Genomic DNA, 15449 nt, shown 5'->3' with positions numbered 1-15449 from the left:
CCCCAATCCGGAATGCTGATTCACTGAAAATTTTCAAGCGACAGCTGAAAACTCATCTCTTTCAACAATATTTGACTTCATCCTAAATTTAAAAAAAAAAAAAAACTTTGTCTTTCTATTTATTTATTCCTTCCATTTTTAGCTTGTACTTGTTTGGAACAATGCCTGAAACTTGGTATTACGAGCACTTCCTGTGTCTGTTTGCCTCTTTAAAATGAATCACTGTATGTATTCCCCAATTGTAAGTCGCTTTGGATAAAAGTGTCTGCTAAATGACTAAACGTAAATGTAAATGTATCTTACAAACATGCATTGCTTTTCATTTAAAAATATGTTAACTGATGGATTGGAGTGGTGTGGATTACTTGTGGATCATTGTGATGTTTTTATCAGCTGTTTGGACTCTCATTCTGACGTCACCCATTCACTGCAGAGGATCCATTGGTGAACAAGTGATGCAATGCTAAATTTCTCCAAATCTGTTTTTCTTTGGTAGACATAAAGCAAACCCTAGAGAAGTATTCCATTGGGGACTACTTAAAAACTTCATCATGTAAGTGTATGATGAGGATCACGAGGCCAGTAAAATCAGAACACAGTATGTTTATTGCAGGAAGTATTGTACATGCTATCACAAAGAATCACACAATATATATTTACAGTAGAAATGTTCCTGTGTGGATTGCTATTGAGCATAACAACTGCATAATACTGAAGTTAGGAATGTAACTTTACATTGAGATATTCAATAGACTCACAACACTCCTGCTGATTTGGAATTTAATGTGCAGTTAAAAGACAGACCTACTCATTGTCATGCAAGAGCCAATGTGACTTTGTATACATTGATGCAACAATCATCAATAGGGTGACATCACTGATTATGCTTTAAAACAGTAGTTGATTCTGATACAAATCACAACAGAACAGTAGGGGTTCAGTAAAACAAGAAAAAACAATACTTTACCAGCAACAATGCAACAGATAAGTGTGCCCATGCAATGATCAAACAAATGCTTTGAACTGTAATTCTCTCTCAATATTTAACATAGATTAAAAATGCAGCTTGGTTTACTTGCATTCATGCAGTTTACTGATACAAATGTTTTACAGAGAATGATGAAACAACCGATTTACATTGCAACCTGCTGGTGTACAGTTTACCATTCATAATGTTTAAAACATTGTAAACCGTGTCTAAAATAGTAACCATGAATATGAAAAATGTCCCTAAATATATTTGGTAATTTGAAGGTTTTTGAGGAACATGGGATATATTTTAAAAGACAGATGTTAATTATCCATCACTTACACTTTAAGTGGGCATGAGTTGAATGTTGTTGTTCATAAAATTTGGGAATGTTTTTATATATTTTTGCAATTTACAATTAAAGGTGCAGTAGGAGATCTTGGAAAATGCTAACTTTAGCCTGATAGCACTGAAAGCGAACATCCCACCTTCCCTGCAATCACCGTCTAAGCCACGCCCCCTTCACGCATATATACTCACAGACCAGAATACCAGAGACAACATTACTACAATCAGCAGTTTCCAGTTCGAAGTTAGCGTATATGTTCCATACAAAGGGCATTAAAGTGTGCGAGATGCAAATTTAAATAGTATGTATTTACAGAGGTATATTATGTCACACTTCACACTTCTCTAGTAAGTTTCGTCTGTGTGTGAAGATGCTGGGCAGCGCAAATCTGTGAATGAATGTTCCGAAGTGAAATAAACTTCAACGGATTTCCCTGCTCATGGAGCAATGAACACTGTGTAGGGAGCATGTCAATTAGAACACAGTTCATGCACGCAGCTCACTTCTAACGAGCTGGTTATCTGAATCGGGTGTGTTAACTAAGGGGGACATGCAAAATATGCATGCATATGCGAGGACTGGAATTGGGAACGCTGGGCTACATAATGTGTCATTCACCAGTGAGAAAACTTTATAGTACAGTTAGTAAAAGTACTACAATACCGGGAAGGAAGATCGGGTTGTTGATGTTTGTCTGCCATTCTCGCTCTGTCTGCAATAGTGTACGTGAACGCGCTGATGACATATCCTGTCTGCGCGAACAGGGTGCGAAGAGGTATGCAAATACATACTTTGACAGGCAGGTAGGAAAGCCAATAAAAATGCTCGGACCGAGCGTTATGATTGGACGAACATTTCTTGGACCTACACCTTCCACAGAATATATCAATACAGATAAATACATTTAGACCACTATCGAAATAAGAAGAGACTTTCAACCAGCATAACAAAAAATGTTTCTGAAGACAATCACCTATTGCACCTTTAATTTAAATATGTAGACAAGAATAGGGTAAGAGGAGCCTCCTATTAACTGCTATTATAAGAAAACATTTATAGCATAGGGCCAATGAAATAGGATTTCTTACAAGCTCAACTTTCCCATAAGTAATTTTCCCCACCACCATTTTTTGAAGAAAAAAAGGTGCTATGCTATGTTTTAGTTGTATTATTTAGCCAAATCATTGATATATTGTTACATCTATCAAGTCACCAACATGTATGATATACAGCAGAGACTGGGACTGGGGATAGTTGCCACATGGAAACATTACAACAGCTATATTTTAAATGTTACACAAAAGATTGTTTTCCGTTAGTTTAAAAAAAAATGCCAGTTTTAAATACCTATAGTTCAAATCGACTTACATGAGCCAGACCTTTTTCCTGGGCAATCTTAAAGGTATATATCTATACAATAATTTTTTTAAATATATATATAAAATTGACCTTCAAAAAATTATTCATAATAAGCCTGTCCAGAAAATTACTCACTGGAGTTAGGGTTAGGATTGTGTGGTTTATTCCATCAAAAATAGCCATATAATACAGGATGCGTCTCATCTTACCCCACTCTCTCTAACTGTGCCTTGTGAAGGTCTTCAAACCGCCAAAACAAATTATCTTAATTACTGATTTGAAAAACTGCAGTATTCATTTTCAGAAATGTTTGTGAGAAAAAAATAATTAACTAATTCTTCAAAGAAATTGTTGGTATTATTTAGGGGTTGAACATTGCATTTTCTGGACGCTTCCTGACAACTGAAACAGAAGTGCCACTGGGACATCCACTGTGTTATGTTTTTGCCCTCCAGATTTTTTTTTAGGGAAATGTTAAAATATAATGAAAGAAATGTCACATAAAAATGTTTAAATAAATATATAAAACATCAATCTTGAAACTGAAAATGAGAGGGGTTTGAATACTTTTGCAAGGCACTATATTTTTATTTCAGTTGGAAGCCATATCCATTTTATTTCAACTGGAAGCCAGTTTTTGTGGATGAAACTTTTACATTTTACATTAACAAGAATTGAAATCTTCTGAGAAAGTGTTGTACTTGGTATATATGAAAATTTACTGAAAACTTAAAGCAAATAAGTGTGAAAATAAGGCTAAAGACCCATTCACACCAAGGATGACAATTATAAATATGAAGGTTTAATAATTGTTCTAAATATATGAAAATAGCAATGTCCACACGACAGCAATAGAATTTAGAATAATGTTTTTTTTTTCAGCTGATGAATGATAAAAAACACTGACTGCCAAAAAGAATCCACCCAACTTCAAGGAGCATTTAAATTGGCAGACTATATAACTGCAGCACACATTATTGTCTGTTGTTGGTGTGGAAGCCAGTTATCGTTACAGTTAGCTTTCTTGGTGTGAATGGGCCTTAACTTTCATCTTAGAAACCCTACCGGAGTGGTCTAATTTTGTGATTACTGTGTCATGCACTCTTCCCTGACAGATCCTCATCAAAGTCCCATGGACAAACCTCAGCCATGTTTTGGTAAGTGGAGGGTGTTCGAGTTGTGTGGTTCTCAGTCGTTGCTGGCTGTTTATCATTTGGGGTAACACTTGGCAATACCTCTGTCTCCCAGGGGCAAACGTCAGCACGCTTACTGATGGCGGAGTCTCTAGTAGAGCTCCTCCTCCTTCCAGATGCCACTGTGGCAACTTGGTCTCCCTCTGATTGGCTTGTGCGACGCTTCTCGGAGGGTTTGCTTGAGGAGCTTCTCCGCTCCTTACTCTTGGACGTTCGTTTGTCATCTTCTTTATCCTTAGCTTTGTCTTTGGAGGAGCAGGATCCCTTTCTTTTCGAGCAAGAATCTCTTCTCTTTGAATGATGTGTGGGGCTGCAAGTCTTGTCCTGGTTGGGGGACAGAGGGGGATCGTAATCCCAAGGGCAGATATCCACCATGAGAGCTGGAGGCTGCAAAAGGCTTCCTGTGGACTTGGAGATGTCTGAGAGACATCCCAAGATCTTGGGCTTTCCATCTGTGGGAGTGACACTTTTCTTGCGGCTTGTTCTCTCGGGGGACAGTCCTACAGGCTCCATTGGTTGCACTGGTAGATCCTCAAAGTTCCACGAACTTGTGTCTTTGTGGGCATTGAGGTTGAGAGGTGATTTGGGTTTCCTCCCTTCATCCCTGTCCCCAGTCTTATCTCTGGAGCGGCGCCGGTTTGACGGAGATTGGCCCAACCCTTTTTGTTTGTGTTGAGACTTGTGTCCACTTTTTGCACTGCTCCCATGGATTGTATTAGTTTCGGTGGGAGCAATGGAAACATGCTTCTGGGACTTGCCCTCTGTTGGAGTGGGTAACTCCTCCACTTCCCAAGGGCACACCTCAGAGAGGTCGTACAGGTCCTTGCTCTTCCCTGGTTCTGAACAAATGGAGGGCTGACTGCCGCTCACCTGCTGCTTCATGATGCCCATCTTACTAGGCGTTTTGGTGTACTCAACCGACTGGCTGATGATCATTTTTGGTAGACGCTCAGGGGATTCGTCAACTTCCGAAAGCGCCGTGCTGTCCCTTGCTTTGAGACCCTTTTTACTGCCATCTTCCACACTGTGGGTCTTCCCCGCAATCCCCAGTGTCCTTTCTCTGGCGCTAGCAATGACAGACAGTGACTTCTGTAACATCGAGGTCCGAAGATGTACAGGCTTTTTTTCTGCTGCTAGGTTATGTGCACTTGCAGACTTGCACACTAAGGGCACTGACTCGGTAGATTCAGCTAACTCGACCTTTGGCACCTCAGGGTTCTTCTTGTTGGACCTCCGGCCCATCAAGGTGTCAAGCAGAGAAGCCTCAGTAGTAGAGTTCTCCATTTTATCTTCACACACTCCATTGGTTTCCCCACCTTGGTCATGCGTATGGTCATAGCTGTGAGATCTCTTCAGTGAGAACATCTTGCTCTTTAACGATTCTTCCCTTGACTTCCCAGAGTGAGATGGGTCAAATGGGTTTCTTCTTAAGGTGCCTCTGTTACTCCCATGGTCACTTGCATCTCGATCTTCCCGGCTATATTGCCGACTCACTGTCTCAGGTATTTCTGTGATGCGGCGCATTAGTGTCCGTCCAAGTCCTCTCTTGGAACTGCGTTTTTTCTGTAAGTGAGGGTTATTAGCCAGCATCTTCTTTCTTTTATAGATCTCCAGTTGAGCATAGAGTTCTTGAGCTCCTCCTGATAAAGGCAAAGAACACATAAAACTGACACACAAAACATAGTCAAGGTTTTCACTCTTGTAGAAGAGCCAAACTCAGACCCCTCTAGTCTAAACTGACCAAAATATGAATTAAGTGAAAAAGAACCCAGTTTTCTTTGCATTAACATTTATGTTAAGTGTTTTTGCAAGTAGATTGTGAAGAGTGAAGTGAACATAGTAAAGAAGAAAGACGGGATTGGAAAGGACCAAAAGCTGGGATTTGAACTCCAGTTGCCAGAAGCACAACTGCACTAAATGCCAGGGAACCGGCCAAAAGGCTATTGTTTTTTGACATTAAAGTGAACTCAGATCATATTTCACTTGTGATCTGGTCTCCATCGATAATTTAGAGGTCTGGCAATCAACAAACAATGGAAAGTTCTTGATTACTGGATACATATTTTACAGAGAGATGGCATTCATAAAAAAACAAGTATTTGCAGTTCAATATTAATAATCACTATTCCATTACCATCGGAACCCTATAATATACTCATGCTGTCATCTCAATAAGACTGGAATAAAAATGAACACTGCCTCTATCATGCTCATCATCATTACCTTTTTTACAGGTAAACTATGACGGCTAAAATTATTTATAATATTCAGAACTATGCTAAGAATTTCCTGTTAAGAAATACAGTTTTCTCAAGTTCAAGGTAAGTTGGAGCTATTAACTCCCTAAAATGCACCTAATCTGAAACATGATAAGAGTACATAAACAAAACACAGGGATATCACTAACAAGACTGTTCACTGAAATTTAAACAGAAATCTAAATGAGATTCTTAATCAACACTTGACAATTTGAACAGTGTGGTTCAAACATTACAAATGTTTGTCAGATTTTTACGATATTGTTTGTGTATCTAAAAGTTAAGAGAACCATGTGAAGATGTCTTACCCTAATGTCCTCGGGATCCAGACTGTGCTCACTCCAGGCAGATGTTATGCTGCTGTTCAGGCAGGAGCCTGAGTGACCCATATCCAGCTCATCATCGTAAGCCTCTGTGGCTATATCCTCCCGTGTATGAGTTCCAGTGAACAAGAACTGCAGTGAAGGACGAAACAATCTATGAACCTTTCTCAAAAACACGACTGTGTTAATCTCCATAAGCTTGTTTGCAGACATTCTATAGCTTTAATGACAAGGATAATAATTACCTTTGGAATGAGAAGTAATCCCAATGTAACCGTCACTGTCAGGTGTGTGTGTACGAAAAATAACATTAGCATCCAGTCTGGATGCAGCCCAGTGCCGAGAGAAAACCTGTAGATCAGACCAAAGCTTGTTAAAGGTGCCAAAAGCGAATTTTTGCCATTTGCTGACTTTCATCACCACATTCAGGCCGCTCCTCTGACTTTTTTTTTTTTTGACAAAGCATCACAAATGGCAGATCAAAGTTGAATAAAAGGGGGAAACCTTTTAGGATCAGGAGAAAATTTCACAACATAGAGCTTCAAACAGCATAATGAGGGCAAATGTAATTGAAAGTGTGGTGTGCCATCTAAGGGCTTGCTCTGTTTATTTAAACAGTGTTTAGTCAACAGGGTTAGGTATCCTGATGATTTTGGAGGCAACGGAGGTCATTGTTCCTCTGTTATGCAAAGAGAAATGAAATTCTGGCTCATTAATCACACCGCCTTTCAAGAGCTGCTTTGGCAAAACATCAAAACAGAGCATAACCACTTTTCAGACAAACAGAGCTTATCAGCTAGAACCAGCAGGGGTTGCAGACATCGCAAAGAAATGGAGTGTGGAGAAACAGATTCTGCTAAAACTGCTAGGCACTGTGATACCTCCATCATAAATAACACCAGTGCATTTTTACTCCACAAGTATACTCTAGGGCGGAGTTTCTGACTCAGGACCCAGATTATGAATGCATGAAGTAGCAGTACAATGCACTACCAAAACAGTCTATCATTCAAAAATAATGCAGTTGTCCTTATAAAAATAAAATGTCCTTAAATGTATTGACATTAATTGCATAGACCCAAAAATAAAAAACATTTTTAACAGGCAAAAAAACTGACATTTTTTTTAAATGCATACACCTGCAGAACAATGTAGATGTTTTGTTCTACAGATTACTGCATAAAACAACAATCACTGAGCAAATAATTTTCTTAGGCTTCTGAATATGAGAAATGCACAGTCAATAAGTGCCTAAACATATCAATGCAGTGTTTATCAATAGTTTTATGCTGTCGGCAGCCAACAATTAAATGAAAAAATGTGTTTGACACAAGCTACAAGTAAAGCTGCAGAATATTAGATGCAGAATGCATACAGATTTTTGAGCTTATTCATTTTTGTTGTATCTGCTGACTGTGAACAGATCTAATGCTGCATTCAAGTTCTTCTGAGAAGTTCAAACTTACATAGAAATTGTAATTACCACTGTTTTCAAATGACACATCAATTTCCTTCTTTCCATTTCACAAAGCCAAAAAGCATTTTATCAGTAACTTAACAAAATGAAGAGCAAAGAATTCACATTAGGTGTGTAATTAGTGTTTTATCTGTGTATTTTTTCATTCTCGTGTTACCACAGAGAATGATGGAAAATGCAGTTGGTCGTACAAGTCTGTCTCCTCATAAATCAGTTAAATGAGCAGAATCTTCAGCAGCACACAGAAGGCCTACAAACTGAATAGTGGCATCAACATTATCATGAATAATACCCATTTGATTTTGCCATAATTCTTTAGACTTATACTGCCTTCAAGTGCACCTGGGAAACCTAAAGTACCTCAGACCATTTGTTATTTCAACATGCCACATAACAACTACATTTCAAAATTATGACAATTATTATTCTATCACTTATTTATGCATATCAAAACTAAACGTGTTAAATAAAGCAAACTTTGAAAGTTGATTAACTCGCAAAAATGATTATAATTCACTACAATTTGCTTTCAGCTCACCGATATATTACTGTATATGATATTATTTTCCATGATTTTTCAAATCAACTCCCCCCTTTCAATTGTCACAGCTGATGTATCATCATCTCACTCGTAAACATTGCTTTGTTCAGACACTCGTGTGCTTGGACTTCGTAATTATGATATTTCTAAATCCGCTTGAAGGGCACAATAAGGAAAAAACTAAATCACATTGGTAATTACGACTTTTGGTGTCCATGTGCACTCAACCCATACATACATTAATTCTGACATGACTTGAACGCAGCATGTGACCTATTTTTGGGTCATGACCTACTAGTTGAAAACCAAAGCTCAAGAGAGCTCACGGCTATTTGTCACAGATTCTGAAATATTTTCTAAACTTCCACTTGCTAGATCTATGCCTAGAGAAATAAATGAAAAGAATTCTGTGGTCAAAGAGAGTGAAATGAAGGAGCACCAGAGCAGTCTGAAAGATGGCAGACTGAGGGTGAGACAGGAACAGGCCGAATGGGTTTATTTTAGGCTTTAGTAGTTTTATGCGTGAGCTGTCTGCAGCAGGCATATTTTATGAACCTCTCTCAAGTGGCTTATCAGTGCTGTCTTCGTGATGCATGTCGTTTAGCTGAGGCCAGCTGTCTTCACCTTTTTTACAAGTCAGTGCAAAGTTCTGCTGATGTGATCTGGTTATACTTTCTAATTGGGGCTGAGATGACTTTCAGTCATTATAGGGGGCTTGGTTACACAATTCATGTTAAACAAACCCCTGCAAATTTGCAGTTCAGTGTCACTCTGGGAAATGATGGTTGCAGACAAAATGGAGATATGTGTGTCTGCACAGAGCCAGTAATGCCGGTAAACCTGGTAAATTTAGCATACTAAGTGCAAGAACACCAGATACAGATGTGAAGTCCCTTGTTAAAAAAAAAATTTAATAAATTTAAAAAAAAAAGTATACTTTAGCATACTTTTAAAAAACTTTAAAAGAATTTACTTTAGTGCAAAATGAACGTTTTCAGGACAATTACTTGCATATTAATTGCAATTAAAATAAAATGTAATCAATTTTAAGTTCGTATTAAATCTTTAATCTTTATATATTTCATAATTCATAATTTCATAGTTACTTATATATTGTCTTTAAAATAAAAGTTCATGTGTACTATCAAATGTACTGAAAAGCATTTATAGTAAATTAAAATGTTAAATAAATTACATTTTTTTAAAATTAAGGTAATTTCTATTAAAATTTGTATGTCTTGAAATTATACTGTATATATTTGTTATTACACATTTGCAATGATGAAGTTGTAATTTAGTACATTTAAAATGTATTAACTTTAAATGTAATATTGAATAACACTACAGTTTAAGTAGTACTTTACAAATTATAATCATAATTACAAATTATCAAAGTATTTACATATGCTTTATAATTTTAGTCAACACATCAAAATAAATTAAATAATTTTAATTTTTAATTTGACATTGTTACAAAGTGCGCTTTAATAATATATTATCTGTGAAATATAGTTACTTAGAATGATTACTTCTACACTACATTGCACATTCAATACAATTAAGGGCACTTCTTTTTCACAGTAGGTAACTATCCATTAAATACTGTAAATATACAGATGTTCATCCACATAGTATTCCCACCTCAAAGGGACAGCTTTAGACAATTTCACATCTCTAATAATGAACAGGTTTTCACTGAATAATTAATGTAAGTGCTTTAAAAAAACACAAGCTTCACATTTCTGCTTTAAAACCCTCTGGTATGTTGGCCTGCTTTACTTCTATTCTAAGTGTGCTACTAAAAACACAGAAGATATACAATTATTATTATTTGCAGTAACCAGTATGCATTATGTCACAAATGCCATCAACAGAGCTTGTGTTCAGTGTTTTGAATGCAGCAAACATTCCTTTAGGAAGCTTTCTTAAGACTGCTGTGGTAAATATAAGTGGATGTGGGCTGGAGTTTCATAAGATGTGAATATGATACTGTCACTCTCTAAAGAAAACAGGAAGCCCGTGTTCCTGGTGGGTGTAGTAACTGACATTTGGACACTCTTGAGGGAATGTGATGACATGCTGCATAGAATCACTTTAACGCCTTACTAAAACAACAGAGTTTGTGTTGGACAAAAATCGCCATGCAAATAAAGAGAAGCTCTTTTTAAATTAAACAACATGGGCTAATCTTTTAACTTGTAATTTAGTGTATGTTTAAAAATAAAGTTGATAAATGTCTAAGCTGATTAGCATTAGCAATTAGCCTCTGCTGGTATATTGTTGTGTAAAGTCCTATCCCACTTTCTCAATTCCAAAACAAAAACAAGTGTGTCATAAAGAGAAAGATCTTTTCTTAACCAATTACCACTATAGTAGGCTACACTCTAAAATGGTTTATAATCAATAACCCAATGGTGCTAGGTTGGGAAGGCAGACATGAAAGAGAGCACGAACGTCTCACAACGCTTTTGTATGCTGATACTACTTTGCCTATCTGTGTTTGCAGTGCTCATGATAGGAATATGTGTGGAAAACACAAGAAAGCTAATCGAAGCAGAGAGGAGAGAGAAATTTGAAACTGACTGCAGTGAGGAGTGTATTTACACGACACCATTTTCAACTAAAAACAGAATACTTTTTATGCATTTTGGCCATTCATTTACATTACAACGACATTTTGGGGGTCTGAAAACACAAACTTTTTAAAAACAGGTTTCAGACTACAAGTTTTTGAAAACAATATTGTTATCATCTCTGTGTAAACTACAAAAACATAAATGAGTGAAAACAGTGACGTCATGTACATGCATATTATGTGTTCAGTCTATAGATATGTGCACAGGCATATAGTGTTTCTTTACAAAATGACATCGCCATCTACTGGCCTGTCATGCATAATACAGTGTCTTTAACTCCGTGTGAACGTGGACCGTTTTGACAGTGTTGTCGTCTATATGCAAAACTTTCAAAAATGCAAAGGAAAAACTTTCTAGTATGTTTTTAGTACATTTGGTTTAGTACAACCAAATCACTCGAACGGTGACCAGGGAGCAGGAACTAAACAACCTGGAATGGAGCTTGAATATATAATTGTATAAAATAACGGGTTAAATTTCTTCTTACACACAAGTAATTCAGTACCAGTCTTATAAAAAGCAATTTTCTATAAGTTGTTTAACTTTTCAGTTGACATTCTTTACACATGTACACATGTAGGATTTTACGGCCTGTTTGAACATATTGGCTGTTTATTAGTGCTCAAAAAGCACATATCCTGCATGACAATATTCTTCATCCCTAATCCTACCCAATACCCAAACTTAACAACCACCTTACTAACTATTAATAAGCAGCAAATTAGGAATTTATTGAGGCAAAAGCTGTACTTAATGGTTCGTTAATGGCGAGAACTGGACCTTAAAATAAAGTGTGACTGTTTTTACTTTCGCCAATATTTGTCTGCTGCCTGCGTTGTTACTATAGTTATTCTGTGTGTGATTTTAATTTACAACCCATTTTGGGTGAGTTGCTAAAAGTCAGAGACGGTCTGTAGATTTTCAGCAGCTAACAGATTTGCTGTATGATGGATACAGATTTTTTATCTTCAGGCTATGATTCCATCCAGCCTGTGGATTTCAAACATGCTTTTTGTATTTTTTTGTGTTTTTGTAATGTGTATTTTGAGCTGATTTTAGAATGCATGTTGTTTTCATTTGTCATGAGTCTCCTAGTAACAAGACGTGTTTCTGTGCAAGGAACAAACCAGAAAACAGGTCTCATCGCATCTCGAGAAATTGCTAATAGCAGTATGAACGGATGGCAATATCTATGGATTATTAATCAGCTAACCTGCCTAGGTCTATTTGTTGTTGGCATTTTATTCGATTCTAATATCCAAATGTTAGTGAGAAGAAGAAAAATAGACTATGAGATATCCATTTACATATGTGATGGTTTGTTGCACATAACCCACAGAATGAAAAGTATGGTAGCATGTGATCATTTAGTGTATGATGTCCAGTTTTTCTCTGTAACCATTTACAAATTTGGCGAGTATATGACACCTAATGTTTTAAAATCTGTTTTGAAAATTGGAAAAGATTTGAAAAGTTGTTAACTTCCTAAATAAATTCTAACTGAAAAAAAAACAAAAAAAAAACAAAGAAAGAAAGGGAAATGTTTGATTTAACCGTTTTTACCCATTTTCAACAGAAACAATTTTTCCGGCGAAAGATTTTTTGGAAATTGCATGTCTAACATAACTCCTCAGTCGCTCCTCAATACACACAACAAATCTCAGAAAATCCCTTCAGTTTGTATTTCATTTGCATTTCAGCTTGCATGTTACTCCTCAAGTGTGGTGTTGCATTCCACTCACAAAGCAGAGAGCCTGTCTCATGAATAAACATGGAAAGCCTGACATCTTAATCATGCTTCTGCCGTTGCTACTCATAACTAATGCACATTGCTCACCTAATGATGTGAAATATTGCAGAGATGAGGAGTTCGTTATAAATGGCGATGGCCAAGTAGCGAGGCTCGTGGAAAGCAGAGGGAACGGTCCTCACAGCATAGCACAAATAGACGCCCCATAGCAGGAACAGGAACTCCGCTGGAACAGGAACACAAGGAGACACAGCACAGTGCCGTCACTAATTATTTAGAGTGTCAAGTCTGGGAATGCCAGCTGAAAAGATGTGATTTCACACGGCCTGAAAGGCTGTTTCCCCTCCCTCTCTCCTTTGCCGCATCACTCAAAGAAACACAGAGTCGACGGTGCATAAACATGCTGAAGGCGACGTTTGAAACAATGTTACAAATCTGAATGGAATTTGCTTAATCTCTAAACTCCATAATCAGACTATACATATATATTTCGTAACATAGTTTAGGACCAATTCTTACTATTAAGTAGTTGCTTATTAGCATGCATATTACTAGCATGTTTATTGGCTGTTTATTAGTACTCTTAAAGCACATATTAATACCTTATTCTGCATGAGCATATTTTAGATGCCTTAATCCACTTCATACCTAAATTTAACAATTACCTAATTATTAAGTGGCAAATAAGGAGTTAATTGAGGGAAAAGTCATAGTTAAGAGTTAGTTAATAGTGAGAATTGGTCACAGAACTAAAGTGACCATATATTGTTATTAGTGCTGTCGAACGATTAATTGCAATTAATCACATCCAAAATAAAAGTTTTTCTTCACATAATATATGTGTGTGTACTCTGTATATTTATTATGTATATATAAATACACACAAATGCAGTATATATTTTGAAAATATTTACATGTATTTACATGTATATATTTATATTCATATAATTTATATTATATATAAATATATTTAATATATAAACATAACATATTTTTCTTAAATATATACATGCCCGTGTGTGTATTTATATATACATAATAAATATAAACAGTACACTTAAATATGTTATGTAAACAAAAACTTTTATTTTGAATGCGATTAATCGCGATTAATCATTTCACAGCACAATGTTTAAAAAAAAAAAAAAAAAAAAAAACCTTAAAAAACAAAATATAGTTTAGTATTTGAATAAAGTTGTTTCCCTATTTTAACCATTCACATTAATTTGTAAGCTGTCGTGTTAGGAATTGAGAACTGTTTCTCATTCAGAATCAATTTTTTTTTTTAAATACTTAGGTCAAATTATTTTTATGATTTTTATGCATTCTTTCACCACATGGACTGAAGACTGTAGAAAAATACTATGACATGTTTGCTGCATAGCTACTCAATGTACAGTTCCACAGAAAAAAATCATTAGTTTTAGCTGATTTGCAGTCTGATGTGAGTATAATGAGAGAGAATGACTATAAATAGACAACACAACCCAATGGTTGCATGCCAACATGAAATGGTTCATTTGAATGAATTGGGCAAAAAGATTCACAAAGAGGCTGCATCTTATTTAGCATACTTCTCTATACTACACACGTGGTCAGAATTGTTGGTACCCAAGATAAATATGATCATAGAAGGCTGTGAAAATAAATCTGCATTGTTAATCCTTTTGATCTTTTATTTAAAAAATTCACAAAAACCTAATGAAACCTAACCTTTCATTGGAGAATAAGAATTTAAAATGGGGGGAAATATCATTATGAAATAAATGTTTTTTCTCTAATACACATTGGACACAATTAACGGCACCCTTTTATACAATACTTCTTGAAACCTCCATTTGCCAGTTTAACAGCTCTAAATGTTCTCCTATAATGCCTGATGAGGTTAGAGACACCTGACAAGAGATCAGAGACCATTCCTTCATCCAGAACCACTCCAGACCCTTTAGATTCCCAGCTCCATGTTGGTGCTTCTTCTCTTCAGTTCACCCCACTCATTTTCTACAGGGTTCAGGTCAGAGGACTGGAATGGCCAGCAGAAGCTTGGTTTTGTGCTCAGTGACCCATTTTTGTGTTGTTTTTGAGGTTTGTTTTTTGGATTATTGTCTGGTTGAACAAGATAAGACAAGATGCCCAGGACCTCCAGCAGAAATATAGGCCCACAACATTAAAAATACAGCAGTATATTTCATTGTACACATGGGGTACTTTTTATCCCTGTGTTCACCAAACCCATCTTGAGTGTTTGCTGCTAAAAAGCTATTTTTTTTAGTAACATCTGACCATAGAAGCCAGTCCCATTTGAAGTTCCAGCCGTGTCTGATAACTGAATATGTTGGAATTAGTTTTTTGGTGAAAGCATTTTATTTTCTTGATTTTTTTCTTGAAGCCCTCCCAAACAACATGTGGTGATGTAGGTGCTGTTTGATAATTATTTTAAGGTTTTCTGACCCCGAGAATCAACTATTTTCTGCAATTTTCCGGCTGTGATCCTTGATGAGTCTTTAGCCTCTCAAACTCTTCTACTCACCGTGCATTAGGACGATATAGACAGACCTCTTCCAGGCAGATTCATAACATTTCATGTTTATTG

General features: G+C 36.4%; 1 protein-coding gene across 1 annotated transcript in view; it reads right to left on the bottom strand.

The window, feature by feature from the left end:
• Window positions 1-583: 583 nt before the first annotated feature.
• The window catches only part of gpr158b (G protein-coupled receptor 158b), a 71570-nt gene continuing 56704 nt past the window's right edge, over window positions 584-15449 (bottom strand). Inside the window, 5 exon segments of the mRNA XM_058757107.1 lie at window positions 584-5499; window positions 5502-5511; window positions 6438-6584; window positions 6698-6803; window positions 12944-13082. Of these exon segments, the coding sequence (XP_058613090.1) occupies window positions 3773-5499; window positions 5502-5511; window positions 6438-6584; window positions 6698-6803; window positions 12944-13082 (2129 nt within the window). The 3' untranslated portion in view covers window positions 584-3772.

Source organism: Onychostoma macrolepis, chromosome 02 (genome assembly GCF_012432095.1).
Source record: "Onychostoma macrolepis isolate SWU-2019 chromosome 02, ASM1243209v1, whole genome shotgun sequence".
NCBI classification, from domain to species: Eukaryota; Metazoa; Chordata; class Actinopteri; order Cypriniformes; family Cyprinidae; genus Onychostoma; species Onychostoma macrolepis.
Note: the sequence above shows the minus strand (reverse complement) of the source record. Positions and strands in the feature narration are given on the sequence as shown.